The 14,391-nt window shown below is 46.2% G+C and overlaps 1 protein-coding gene across 17 annotated transcripts in view; it reads right to left on the reverse strand.

The window, feature by feature from the left end:
* TMCC1 (transmembrane and coiled-coil domain family 1) overlaps positions 1 to 14,391 on the reverse strand; it is a 191,856-nt gene that overhangs the window by 100,653 nt on the left and 76,812 nt on the right. Inside the window, exon 1 of one of the 17 annotated variants that reach the window (XM_024104997.3) lies at positions 13,041 to 13,607. The exons of the other annotated variants lie outside the window; for them this stretch is intronic. Within the exon in view, the coding sequence (XP_023960765.1) occupies positions 13,041 to 13,079 (39 nt within the window). The 5' untranslated portion in view covers positions 13,080 to 13,607. Of the gene's footprint in view, positions 1 to 13,040; positions 13,608 to 14,391 lie in introns of those variants that run through there. 17 annotated transcript variants of the gene reach the window in all.

Here is a 14,391-nt window from a genome sequence, read left to right on the forward strand (position 1 = left end):
TGGTTTAGACGCGATAAATCGATCCCGGAAGTGCTTGCCGTCGAAGCCGGTACTCCAGCTCGGCGAGAGGAGTACGCGGCATCGACGGGGGAGCCTCCCTGCCGCGTCTGGACCCGCGGTAAGTTCGGACTGAGGTACTTCAAATTCAGCTACGTTATTAACGTAGCTGAATTTGCGTACCTTAGTCCGAAGTGGGGGGTTAGTGGGGACCAGGCCTAACACTAGATATTCCTGGGAACAAGAGTATGCAATGGAAGTTATTCCCAGTCTCAAGAGCCACAACTACACTAGATTAGCTCCACCATTGCGAGCATTAGCGTTTGTATCCCATCACCTGCCAAAACTGTTTAGATCGGTGTTTTGTCCAGTCATCAACTGATGTCCACAATACAGTATTAGATAGTGTTAATGCAGTTAATAGCGTTATCTGACATGATACTGAAAAAGCTAGTAGCAGCTGATGGATTTGTCTCAACTAGGGCTTCCACCATTGTTAACGTGAGTGGACAAATGACGGGAAATTTTTTGCCATCCTTGCCCCTAGTGAAGATGGGGAAAGCATGGCAACGGGCTATCACTTAAGTAAGCTCCGGCTAGTTTGGATTGTCCAGTTTCTCCACACTCTGCAATATGTAGGATTGCAGTTACTTGCCACCGTTTAGACAAAGAATGGAGCAATGTTTGAAAAAACACATTACAACTATTTTCCTAATGACCTATTTAACATGATGTGGCCAGGATCAAGAAGAGTCAGAACAGGGATTAAACACAATACATTAACTCCTTGCTTAACGTTGTAGTTACGTTCCTGAAAAATGTGACTAAGCGAAACGATGTCAAGCAAATCCAATTTCCCCATAAGAATTAATGTAAAGGGGGGGGGGGGGGGGTTAGGTTCCAGGGAAATGTTTTTCACCAGACAAAAAACTATATATTATATAGATATACACACAGTATACGTTTAAAATAAACAATTTAATACTGTTCACAGCTATGATGATTATGAAGCTTGGTTGAGGTGGTGAAGTGAAAGGGTGGAAGAGGGAGGGATATTTCCCAGGGAATGCCTTGCTGCTAAATGATGAACTAGCACTCGACTGAGCCCTCAAGGGTTAACACATCATTGTTAATGTAGCCTCACACAAGGCAGCATGAACACGAGGGAGGGGAAACAGCATAGCAGAGACAGACACACACCTTGTGTGTGGGGGGGGGAGAGAGAGAGATGCACACTGCCCCTTTAAGTAAGCTGACCCACTCTTAAATGCATCGTCTTTTTAAGTGGATCAGGAAGTTGAGACAGCAGCTGCTGCCCCAAGCTCTCTGTCTCTCTCCGTCGGTATCCCCTCCCTGCTCTATATGGAGAAGGGATAAGCGGGGTGCAGGAGCAGGCAATTGATAGCCTGCTGGGTGACTGCAGCACAGGGAATTTAGGGGGAGCTGATAGGGGGCTGCCGGTCCACCCTGATTACAAGCCCCCACAAGCTAGCTGTAATGGGCTGCTCTTCCTGCAAGCAGTGGACAAAGCAGGCAGCTGCCAAACCACGTTAGCTGCCAAACGACGTTAGAAGGGGCATTGCACAACTTTAAACGAGCATGTTCCCTAATTGATCAGCAACATAACGAAACAACATTAACAGGGACGACTTCAAGTGAGGAGTTTCTGTATTTGGAAGCTTGAAAACATTTGCCCCCACCTCCCCATCAGCTAAATCACACTAGATATCAGCTCAGCAAGAGGTATATAAACCATGTTTTAAACAGTTTCCAAATACTGCTTAATTTGGAATATATATTCAAGTTTGATGCTATATAACAAAATCCAGCATGTCAAAATAAACAGTATTGCTCTTCCAGCCATTTGACACATGAAAACATGGATTGTGATCATACCTCACCCGAATGTAATTTATGGCTTGGGTATTAAATACTACCAGAGTTTCTGCCTTGCCAGACCAGATGGCACTGCCAGCTTTTTACAATGTGCTTCAGTGGGTGGAGGTGGAGGGGCTTGTTAATGAATCACACTGCTAGAAAAATGAGCCTCCTTCATCCAGGAACAGATTCATCTTAAAAGGCAAGCAGTACCAATTTTTTTTTTTAATGGATTCTGTATAAGTGCATGTCTTAAATCACAGAGATCACATTAAAGCTTGCTGTCATGATATAGCCCTGACAGATGGGAGACAGCCACATGAGCCCTGGCTCCTGAATCCTGGGGAATACAGCCACTCTACCATTAACTTACCGGGAGACTATTCCATTAATGAAAAATGAGTGAGTCTGATTTATTTTCTCACTACAAACTCTTCAAGTCACAGGCAGACACATATGTGAAGAGTTCAAGCCCTTGACTCTGGCAAATTGAAAAAGGACTGTGATTTCCCTTTTCCCCTAGGCAAAAGGATTCCTGGCTCTTTAAGAATCATGATTCATAGATTCTAGGACTGGAAGGGACCTCGAGAGGTCATCGATCTCCACCTTAGAACATATTTTGGTTAGGGATTCCAATTTCAGGCTTGTAGTTGTCAGAGTTTAAGACCAGAAGGGACCACTAGATCTAATCTAACCTCCTCTAGATCACACCACCCAGCACGACACACTAAACCCAACAACCGAAAATTTCATGTTCAACCGAAATTAGACCAAAGTATTACAGCCCACAGCAGACTAGACTATTATGTTCCACAAGCAGAGAATAGGAGGGAAGGTATACCAGTGTCCAAGGCCCCTGCAACGACAAGGAAGTGAGATATACCCAGATAATCCTGACAGGTGACCTGCACTCATATGCTACAGAGGAAGGGGAGAAAAAATCCTAAAGTCACCACCAATCTGACTGGGGGAAAATTCCTTCCCAGCAACACATGGGGTGATCGGTTAATCCCTGAGCATGCAAGCATCAGTCAGCCAAGCAATTGGGACAGAGAATGCTCAGTGTCACTCAAAGGCCTAGCCCTCCTCATCCAATGTCTTATCTCTAGCCATGGCCATCCCTGATGCGTCAGAGGAGATAAAACCCAGAGGAGATAAAAAACCCAGAATACAATGGTGGTGAGAGAGAATCCATTCCTGACCCCAGATGGCGTCCAGCTGAAACCTTGAAGCATGAGCTTTTAGGAACATAAAACGTAAGCCAAAAGTGAGCCCAGAACTGCTGAGCCCTGCCCCCTACCATTACAAGCAACCCCATTATACAATCACACTCAAATGTGTCCAGCTCTCTCTAAAAACTAATTCAGTTTTTTACCTCTACAACTCCTATTGGGAAGTTATTCCAGAACTTCATCCCTCTCATGGTTAGAAACCTTTTAATTTCCAGCCTGAATTTGTTCATGGCCAGTTTATATCCATTTGTTCTTGTGCCTACATTGTCCATTAGCTTAAGTAAGCTCTGATAATTAGCCCCTTAATATATTTATGGAGAACAATCACATCCCCACTCAGCCTTCTTTTTGCTAAACAAACCAAGCTCTTCCAGTCTTCTCTCATAAGGTAGACCCCCCGCCTTCCTCATCATCCTAGTAGCTCTTCTCTGCACCTGTTCCAGTTTGAATTAATCATTTTTGAGCATGAGTGACCAGAATTGTACACAGTGTTCCAAAGGAGGTCTTACAGTGCCTTGTACAATAGCATTAATGATTCTCTAACTCTATTGGAAATGTCTCGCCTGATACACCTTACAATTGCATCTGTGTGGCTCAGTCATCCTGTGATCGACCCACACACCCTCTCTCCTCCTCTGTCGCTTCCAACTGAGTAGACCCCAGCTTATAGCAGAAATTATTATTGGACCCTAAGTGCATGACCTTGCACTTCATACTACTGAATTTCATCCTAAAGCTGTCACATCAGTCTTCCAGGTCATCCAGATCTTCCTGTACAATATTCCATTCCTCCTCTGCATTGACGATGCCTCCCACCTTTATGGTGTAAAATCACTGGGTTTTCTTAAATAATCAATATCGTATGCTAGTATCTGCTTGTACAGAGGAAATTTAAATTACAGGAATCCCCAGGTTTAGATTACATTCCTCTGCACAATATTCCTGGTTTCTATTCCAGAAGGGCTGAGATGAGTGTACTGAAAGAGTCCCCTCAAGTGCTCTAGGTTAATAAAAACAGAGATCAGTAGCAACCAGAATGAAGGAAGTGATCAGTAGACAACTAGCATAAAACTGACCCTCAATGGACCTGGCTTTGAGTGTTATGCCTTACCTGTCCGGAGTCAAACTCAATGAGGTAGGAAGGAATAGAAGGTGGAGAAAGCAGTTCTGAGTAAGCATGGTAGGGGAAAAAAAACCTGCTTATGGAAATGGGAAAGTAGGAATGTAAAACTCCGCACTGGGAGCAACATAGCAAATTCATGCTCTTCAACACTACAGCTAGATTACTACTTCCTTCAGTGAATAACCTGACATCTTTCAGTTTTAATGTAGTATGATCCCAACCTCTTATTTTGCCATGATCAGTTTAAGTTCCAGTCCCCCAAGTAAAACTTGGTTCACATGAGCAAGAAGGAAAAAACTCAGATGTTGATAACCCACTCAGTGCTTCAGGGCAAAGTAGTAATAGGCCACTTTTTAAGAGGCCTGTTTGTCCATAAGAAGTGCCTCAAATGCAGGGCCATTCCAAGACTTTGCAACATTCTGGTTAAACTCACTCAATACCATTCCACTTCAAGGAAGGGTCTAGTCAGACAAAATTAGTAATGTCCTTCACTTAGTCAAAGTGCAGCTACATAGAAACACTGCATTTGGCATATCTAAGGGTTGGTCACGTTGACGTGACTATGTCAGTGTCTACACTACAGCCTTGCTCCTGCCGATATCCTCCACAGACATAACAACTTTACCTCCATACGAGGAATAGGGCTTATGTTGATGTAGTTAGGGCAATGCAGCGTCTGCGTAGATGCTGCCTTACTTACATCAGCTGACAAAAATTTTAGCTTGTCAATTTCACAGCTCCTGGAGCCCTGAAAGGACAAGAAAGTCTGGTAGGTTTCCTGGTAGAAACCCTGCACCAGGCTCACAGCTGGGGCTGTCACACCCCAAATTGGATGGGGGACTCCAGCTAGAAACCAGCTGCTCCCCTGGGCTCTTAGTAGGTTGCTGCCCGGGCTCCCCTCTCCACACTGGGAGCCCTGCTGCCCCAGGTGCTCCCAGCTATCCGGTCCCAGCTGGGCTGCTGCCTGGGCTCCCCACTCCAAGCCCAGCTGTCAGACCCTGACAGCCTGGGCTCCCAGCTCTCCAGAGAGCTCCTAGAGCTGTCAGAGTGTGTCTGCTTTGAGTGGAGACAATAGCAGTGGGAAATTGAGAAGAAAGTCAATTTCACTGCTGGTAGATTCTGTGCTGAGAAACTGAGCACCTCTGGGGCTCACAGCTGGGGTTGTCACCCCACACAGCTGTCAGTGCCGCACAATCCCATTTCAGTCAGTGCAAGCACTCCTGGTGAGGATACACTCCACCAGCAGAAGGGGGGTAGTGTGGACACCAACAGCTATTTGAATTACTGCAGTGGCTGTAGGTCAACCTTAGGCCCCGTCTACACTGGCAAGTTTGTACACAGTAAAGCAGCTTTGAGCACTGTAACTCCCGAGGTGTACACACTGGCAAGCCACTTAGTGCGCAGAAACTGCGCAGATGCAACGCTCTAAAAAATCCACCCCGATGAGAGGGGTAGAGTTTTCTGCGCTGGGGCTACAGCGCTGCGGTGCCAGTGTAGACGCTGTGGTGATTACCGTGCTGCGATTGGCCTCCGGGAGGTGTCCCACAATGCCTGTTCTCACCTCTCTGGCCATCGGTTTGAACTCGACTGCCTGCCCTCAGGTGACCAACCATCAGCCCCACCCCATACATTCCTTTGCAAATTTGAAAGTCCACTTCCTGTTTGCTCGGTGATACGTCCAGTGGTCTCAGCACATCTTTCCAGGTGGCCATGTCTGCTCCATGCCCCGCTTGGAGCATTGCCGAGCTGCTAGACCTCATCAGCATTTGGGGAGAGGAGGCAGTGCAGTCACAGCTGTGCTCCAGCCGTTGGAATTACGATAACTACGGACAGATTTCTAGATGCATGATAGAAAGGGGCCATGACCAGGACACATTGCAGTGCAGGGTAAAAGTGAAGGCGCTGCGGAACGCCTACCACAAGGCGCAGGAGGCAAACCGCTGCTCCGGTGCTGCACCCACGAGCTGCTGGTTCTACAAAGAACTGGACGCAATACTTGGTGGCGACCCCACCTCCACTGTGGAGGACCCTGTGGATACTTCATTAGCTTGCATGCCAGTCGAGAGTGGACCGAGCCAGGAGGAGGCAATCTTGGATGAAGAGGGGGAGGGGGACCCAGAGGCAGAAGATGACTCGGAGGCCAGAGATGCATGCAGTCAGGAGCTCTTTTCTACCCCGGAGGAGCCTAGCTAGTCACAGCAGTCGGAGCTTGGCGAAGCGTGAACAGGAGAGGAGGCCCCTGGTAAGTGGATCTGATTTTGGGAATTGCTGAAGCTAGTTGTTGGGATCAGGAAAGTTCCAGAAAGCAGGCTTGTCTCCCATCTCATGCCTAGCCTGAGCGGTGGAACAGGCTGTTGATACACTCCCTCACTTCACGGGAATCTCACTCAGAGATCTCCAGGAATCTATCGTGGAGATACTGGGCAATCCGCTCCCGCAGGTTCCTCAGCAGGACTGCTTTGTTTCTTGCCCCATTAACAGTAACTTTCCCACCCCACTGTGCTGTCACGGGGGAGAGGAAGGTGTCCATTGATGCACATAGGCTAGCCGCATAAGTGCCAGGGCGGAAGCCGCAGGTTTGGAGAAGACACTCCCTTGATTTCCTGCTCACCCTCAGCAGCAAAATATCTTCCATAATGATCACCTCCTGTGGAAAGTGTGGGGACAGGAATGATTATCAGGCCCACCCTACAGTGCTGGCTCTCCAAGAGCCACGTCCCCAGTGTACAGCAGGGTCCTGGAACAGTGATTTACCCTGACCCTGCAGCTACTCACCATTGTGGGGGTCTTGTGGCTCATGTGTGCTTGCCTGGTGTCAGCCAGTTAGTGACAGGTATGTGAATACTGGCTGTGTTTTAAAGCACTGAAACAGTGTTGTCTGTGTTGCAAACAATACTGCTTCTGTAAAATGTTGCATTTAAACTTCACAGAGATGACCTTGGGAGCACAGCCTCCCTCTTTGTTATCGGCGGCAGACCAGCTGCGCAGAATTAGAAAGCATCCAAGAAGAACTAAGGACGACTTCATGCGTGATGTTATGATGCACTCTGCCGCCAAGAAAAAAGAATTGAAGGAGTGGCGGGACAGCGAGAAGAGGGACCGAAAGGAGAACGTGACACACCAGAAAGAAGCCAAGGAGCGGCTCTTAACAGCGCCAACCGGACATGCTCCAGGCAATACTAGCTCTTCAAACAGAGCAGCTCCGCGCCCGCCCGCGCTCCCCTGCAGCCACCATCGCAAAACTCTTACCTATGCGCCCCCCAACACACTTAACCACCTGGCTCCACTCTCTACCCACAGCATTACAGTCCTCCCTCCTCACAGTCCAGCAGTGTGGACACCCACTACACTCAACACCCATCCCTCTTGAGTTTGGCCCTGCTGAAGTCCAGTACCCGCTGCATCATACTCCAAAGGAGGAGGTGTATGTCCCTGGACATACACAAATCTGTAGCCAACCCAGTATCCCATCTCCTCTTGATTCCTTCCCTTCCCCCATCACCCTTCCTGATGATTTTTTTGTTTGACTCTCCCCTCTGGTTGTTGTCTTTCAATAAAAGAATTGTGTTTGTTTGAAAGCAATCTTTATTCTATTAAGTGAAAGCAAAAAGAGCACTGCAAAGCAACATACAATTATGTGAAGGGCCCTTCTTGCATCATGTGCACCAATCACCTCCTAGCATTACAAGCACTGCAATCCCAAGCATAGCAACAAATATTAGTGGCTTTCAGGTTCAAATTGCTGCCTCAAAGCATCCCTGATCCTTATGGCCCCACGCTGTGCCCCTCTAATAGCCCTGGTCTCTGGCTGTTCAAACTCAGCCTCCAGGCGCTGAGCCTCTGCGGTCCAGCTCTGAGTGAAGCTTTCACCCTTCCCTTCACAAATATTATGGAGTGTACAGCATGCATCTATAAGCATAGGAATATTGTCATCGGCCATGTCCAGCTTCCCATACAGGCATCGCCAGCGGGCTTTTAAACGGCCAAATGCACACTCCACAGTCATTCTGCACTTGCTCAGCCTGTTGGTGAACCGCTCCTTGCTGCTGTCAAGTTGCCCCGTGTATGGCTTCATGAGCCATGGCATTAAGGGGTAGGCGGGGTCTCCCAGGATCACAATGGGCATTTAGACTTCCCCCACGGTGATCTTCTGGTCAGGGAAGAAAGTCCCTGCTTGCGGCTTCTTGAACAGGCCAGTGATCTGAAAGATGCATGCGTCATGCACCTTCCTGGACCAGCCTGCGTTAATGTCTGTGAAACACCCACGGTGATCCACATGCACCTGGAGAACCGTTGAGAAATATCCCTGGCGATTTATGTACTCTGTGGCTAGGTGATCTGGTGCCAAAATTGGAATGTGTGTGCCATCAATCGCCCCTCTGCAGTTAGGGAAGCCCATTTGGGCAAAGCCATCCACAATGTCACGCACATTGCCCAGAGTCATGGTCTTTTGGAGCAGGATGCGATTAATGGTCCTGCACACTTCCATCAACACGACTCCAACGGTTGACTTTCCCACTCCGAACTGGTTAGCGACTGTTCGGTAGCAGTCTGGAGCAGCCAGCTTCAGTGCAAACACCATGCAGTTCTCCAATAGCAGGGCAGCTCTCATTCTCGTGTCCTTGCACCGCAGGGCTGGGGTGAGCTCATCACACAGTCCCATGAATGTGGCTTTCCTCATGCGAAAGTTCTGCAGCCACTGCTTGTCATCGCAGACATGCGTTACGATGCGATCCCACCATTCAGTGCTTGTTTCCCGAGCCCAAAAGTAGCGTTCCACTGTGGTCAGCACCTCCGTGAATGCCACAAAAATCTCGTGTTGTAGCTACTATGCATGGCGAGATCAACACTGCACTCCTCTTGACTTTGTAGTTTAGGAATAACTCCACTGCCACTCATGACGTGTTGGTCAATGCAAGCAGCATACTGGTCAACAGCTCGGGATTCATTCCTGCAGCCCGAAAGAGGCAGGGCAGGGCATGCACAGTACACAAACCATTGAAAGATGGCGCCAAATGCAGACGGAAGCACAGGGATTGCTGGGATGCAAAGCAATGCATCAAGGGGCATTGGGACAGGACCCAGGATGCCCTGCGACCCCTTCCACCTTCCCACAAGTCTTAGCGACAAAAGAGAAAGAGGTGCTCTGTGGGATAGCTGTCCAGAGTGCACCGCTCTGATTAGCGCCGCAAGTGTGACCATGCTATTGTGCAGGCAGCTGTCAGTGTGAACACACAACAGTGGTTTTCCCTTGGCGCTCTGAGCAGCGCTGTAACTTTGCCAATGTAGATGTAAGTTAAGTCAAGTCAACCTAATTTTGTAGTGTAGACAAGCCCTCAATCTTCACAAGCAGACCTAAAACGTATACATAAAATGAAGTGGCATGTTTTTTATTTGGAAGATGCTTCCTTGAACATGGTTCCATTTATTTCCATTATTTTGCTTTTCACAACCTTGGGTTAAACATATGGAGAAAGTCAAGCCACATAAAGCTAGATACAGTTGTGCTCCTTCTTTCAAGAGTGAATCAGAATATCAGGGTTGGAAGGGACCTCAGGTGGTCATCTAGTCCAACCCCCTGCTCAAAGCAGGACCAATCCCCAGACAGATTTTTGCCCCAGATCCCTAAATGGCCCCCTCAAGGATTGAATTCACAACCCTGGCTTTAGCAGGCTAATGCTCAAACCACTGAGCTATCCCTCCTCCCCAAGTGAAGGAATTCCCACGCTACAAACAAGGCAGCAGGAGCACTTCTTGAGATTTTGCTATTGGGCTGACAGTACTTCTTAGCTGTTTAGGGGTTTTTAAAGAATTGGAGGGCGACGATGAAAATTAACACACTTGAAAAGGCCTAAAGAAATTTTTTTTTTTTTTTAGTATTCCACACTATAAGGCAAAAATTAAGATAAGGTTTATCCAAAACCAAATGCATAACTGGAATTTTGCATGTTCAGCTATTTATTGAAACAAATTCACATGCCACTAAATGTTTTTGCCTTTTTAAGATTTTAGAGTGAAAGATCAATATACTAAGGCCCCAGTTTCTACCACAGGAGACTTCCTAGGATGTCCAAAATTCCATATATGGACACTCAAATTGGCAGAAAGAGGCAAAGAACAGGCAGTTACACACAAGTGCACCTCTACCCCGCTATAACATGAATTCGGATATAACGCAGTAAAGCAGTGCTCCGGGGGGGGGGGGGGGGCGCTGCGCACTCTGGTGGATCAAAGGAAGTTCCACATAACGCGGTTTCACTATAACGCCGTAAGATTTTTTGGCTCCCGAGGACAGTGTTATATCGGGGTAGAGGTGTATCAATATGCACCTCCTAAAAAGACACCAATATTTAGTCCTTTTAAAGTGCATGACACAAATGCAACTCAAAGGAATCAGTAACAAAATTGATTTCTTCTGGTAAAAGCTTTTTCTTGTGGAGTGGACATTTCATAGCTCAATACAACATTATGTACTTCTACGGCTCTGATACGTATAGTATCCGAGCACCTCATAACCATTAGTTAATACTACTTCCCTTTCTCAATTAGGTTATCCCCATTTTACAGATGAGGAATGGAGGGCCAGAGAGATTAAGTGACTTGCCCAAGGATCATGCAGGACATGTGTGGTAAAGTTGGAAATTGAAGCTAGCTCTTTGACTCTCAGTCCTGTGCCAAAAGGCCACCTTTTCTCCCTTTCTGTGGCTCTAGATTCCCCTTGCTAGTTTTATATTCAGTGGTGACAATTTCTCAGCATTTGTAAATCATAATTCTGTGTCATTTCATTCTCCCAACTTAAATTCCTCTCCTTCAGATTCAGCTGGAGACTTTACTTCCTGACCTTAAGAGTTCATGACATTATAAACCCATTTAACATGTCACATTTAATCCAAGAGGTGACTGCCTGTCAATGATGGGTGAGCCAATACCTTATCACTTTGCCTACTTTACACACATTAAGGTTAAACTGCCATGTAAAGCTTTGAGATCTTAGTATGAAGGGATTGTAAAATTGTTTTATATGATCTTTGCATTCCAGCTTCAGTCATTCTGCTGCCAAGACTGCTCATAATAAATAACACCTACCTTTTATATAGCACTTAGCAGATCTCAAAGTGCATTAGAAAGGGTATCATCTTCCCCATCCTTGCAGATTGAGAAACTGAGGCACAGAAAAAGGATAAGTGACTTGCCCAAGGCCACCCAGCAGGCCATTGGCAGAACCAGGAACAGAACCCAGCTCTCCTGAGTTCCAGTCCACATGAGAGAGAGATCCATTTTGATTGTTCCTTTATGTAACTATGCTTTCAAACCAACCTAACAAGCTGATGGTGTGAGTAGGCAGGTCCTATTTGGGGCTAACGGAACACTGCATGAACCATTTTGTAAACTGGTGGGATATAATTCAGGTTAATTCAGTTTAAGACACTGTTAAGCCTGCTAGTGTGAAAAGGGCCAGATGTGTTTAAACCCCCTAGGAACAGTTTTCCTAGGCTAGAAGTTGAACTCTGTTTAAACAGAATGATCCCATTCACTCTGTTTGGCTCAGTTAGCCAGAATGGCTTTTAAAACAGAGTTCAAACTGATTCAAGTAATACTAGGGCAACTAAAATGCTAGGCTCATTATTAACCACACAGTCATTTTTTAGGGGGAAATTAAATTTGTGTATTTGGCTCCGAAGATTTGCTTTGTTTGAAGGCACAGTTTCTGGCACGAAACAACAATGTGAACAATTAAAGGGAAAAGATATAGGTTTTTCCTTTTCACGGCCACTTGGAATGCCCATGGTTCAGTATTTTACAGATGCTGATGAATTCCAAGGGACATAAAGAATAACAGTTTATTGCAACATCATAGCCTTTCCCAACATACTGTCTGCAGGGAACAAGTTTTGACCTATTTTAACTGCTGATCACAGTGGTTTTTTAAGTTAAAAACCCTTTAAACACACTTTAGAAAAGAGCTTCAAATGTCAAATATTTTTTTAAATACTAGGTTAACTATGATAATCTCTCTTTTCAGAGACAAGTCTGCATAATCTACATGATTAGAAAGAAAAGAATGGGGTTGCTATGTCTGGCTTGTAGCACCAGCATACTTACCTGAAGGGCACTGCATACCCTCATTTTATTTATGGGCTGATTTTCCTGAAGCAGACTTAAGTGTTTTTCAGATTAAACACATTGGATTTATTCTATGACAAATCTACAAAACATGGATTAAACACCTCCAGAATCTCTTCTTAAAACAAAGAGGCACACACATATAGTTATTAAGCAGCAAAATCTCTTAACTCCTCCTTTGTTCTTAATTAATATTATAGTCAGAAAGCCCTGCCTAATACTTCAACGTGAGGAGTACAAGCTTTCAGGTTGATGCCTGGGACACTTTGTGGTCTCTCCTACTGGCTACCCCTATTACTTAAACTGTAAGTTACATAGAGCATATGTCTAAGTGACCATGTTTTAATTTTGTGTATGTCCACATTCTGGCATAACTGTTAATTAGATTCCCTCTTTCCCATAGCCCCCTCTACCCCAAACACATCAGCAATTCAAGTTAAGAGAGGAAGCTGCAGCCTCCCACAAATCTGCAGCTCCAGTTCCAACCTAAAGGGAACAAAACCTGTGCCTACCAATGGACAGTCCGCCTTAAAAACCTTTGTCTGTCTAAGAGAAGAGAACAAAAGGCAGAGCTGCGTCTCCCACACGGACTCACCCACCTCTGTATAAGCAGAGATTTTACTGCTCTGTAATCAGAAAAGGAAGCTATAAGTGTCATGCATATCACAATTACAGATACAACCCACCTTTGATAGCTGCCTCCTGAGGCTAAAGCGCTGAACCATGGTCACCCTCTGTCTTCAGACAAAGCAGTCCACAAGAGGGGAAAGGGGGGGAAAAAAAAAAAGAGAGGGCAAGATTGACAGCTACCTATAATTGTCTGAAGAAACACATCCTCCAGGCTGTCAGAGGGACACGACTAAGTGAATTTCTTGGCAGTCCTAAAACTTAAAGCCACTTCATTGTTCTTCAAAGAGATCCTGGGAAACCTACAAGCAGGGAAAGAGGGAGGGGCAGAAGCCTGGAGCTGCTCACCCTGTGCCAAGCTTTTTTAGCACTTCCTGTGAGTCAGCTGTGAGGGGTCCAGACAGATGGACCACCCCCTCCTCAGATTCATTAGCTGAGCATTACTGTGGAGCCACCTGAGCCTTTGAGGGACTGACTGGCGGCTCTGGTTATTGCAGGGTGGGGTTTGCAAAGCATCTGCCTGAAGTGCCGATAAGGAGGTTAACCAGCAGCCAAAAAATCCTCCCAGTGATTAACCCCCCTCCCCATCCCCGCAGAGGAGCTGTCAGCTTCCTTCTCAACCCCCATCCAACCCCACACACAAATTAACCAGCTCACCCCTCTGAGGGAGAAGAAAGGGTTACTGTGGCTAGAGGAAGCAACTCACTCCCACCCTTGGGCTCAGCAGCTGCAAGGCTTTGTGTAACACAACTGGCTAGAGATTTCCTCTTATTCATAGGGAGGGGCAGCCCTTCAGGAATGAATATCAGGTGAAGGGATGCATATTACAGCAGTGACTTCAACTCTGACTCCTTAAATAAACCGAAGAGCTGACTCCAGCGGTGTTTGCTTTGTTCTGGAGGTTTAGCAACCAGGAGAAAGATTAATACAAAACATGTCAGTGTAAGCACAGTGACAGGAAAGCCAAACCACCACCATCCTGAAGGTAACAAAGGGCTTTAAGTTATAAACCCTGTTACTACAATTAATCAGTTTAACTCCATCCTCTCCATCAACCCCTTCTTGATTTAATCCCATCATGAGTTACTCTAGATGATGCATAAACTACCTTCCTATGAAGATGGAGGCTAAAAATTCATTTCAATTCAATGTACTAGCTGTGCGTACACCTCCATGCCCCCTAAACTATTTGGTGAGTGAGCCATGAAAGGGCATGAGTGGAGCAGTGCCAATCTGCATGTCTAGTAAAAACAACAAAAACAAAAAAAATACATATTTCTGGCACAAAGGTTGTTTCAGGGAAGGCAGCCATAAGGCACTGAACCTTTGGAAATAAGCAGCATATGCTACTGATCACAGCACACATGTGAGGCAGCTAGAAACATGGCCACGACCCAACGTGGGCTGATC

This window comes from Chrysemys picta, chromosome 7 (assembly GCF_011386835.1).
Source record: "Chrysemys picta bellii isolate R12L10 chromosome 7, ASM1138683v2, whole genome shotgun sequence".
In the NCBI taxonomy this organism is placed as follows: domain Eukaryota; kingdom Metazoa; phylum Chordata; order Testudines; family Emydidae; genus Chrysemys; species Chrysemys picta.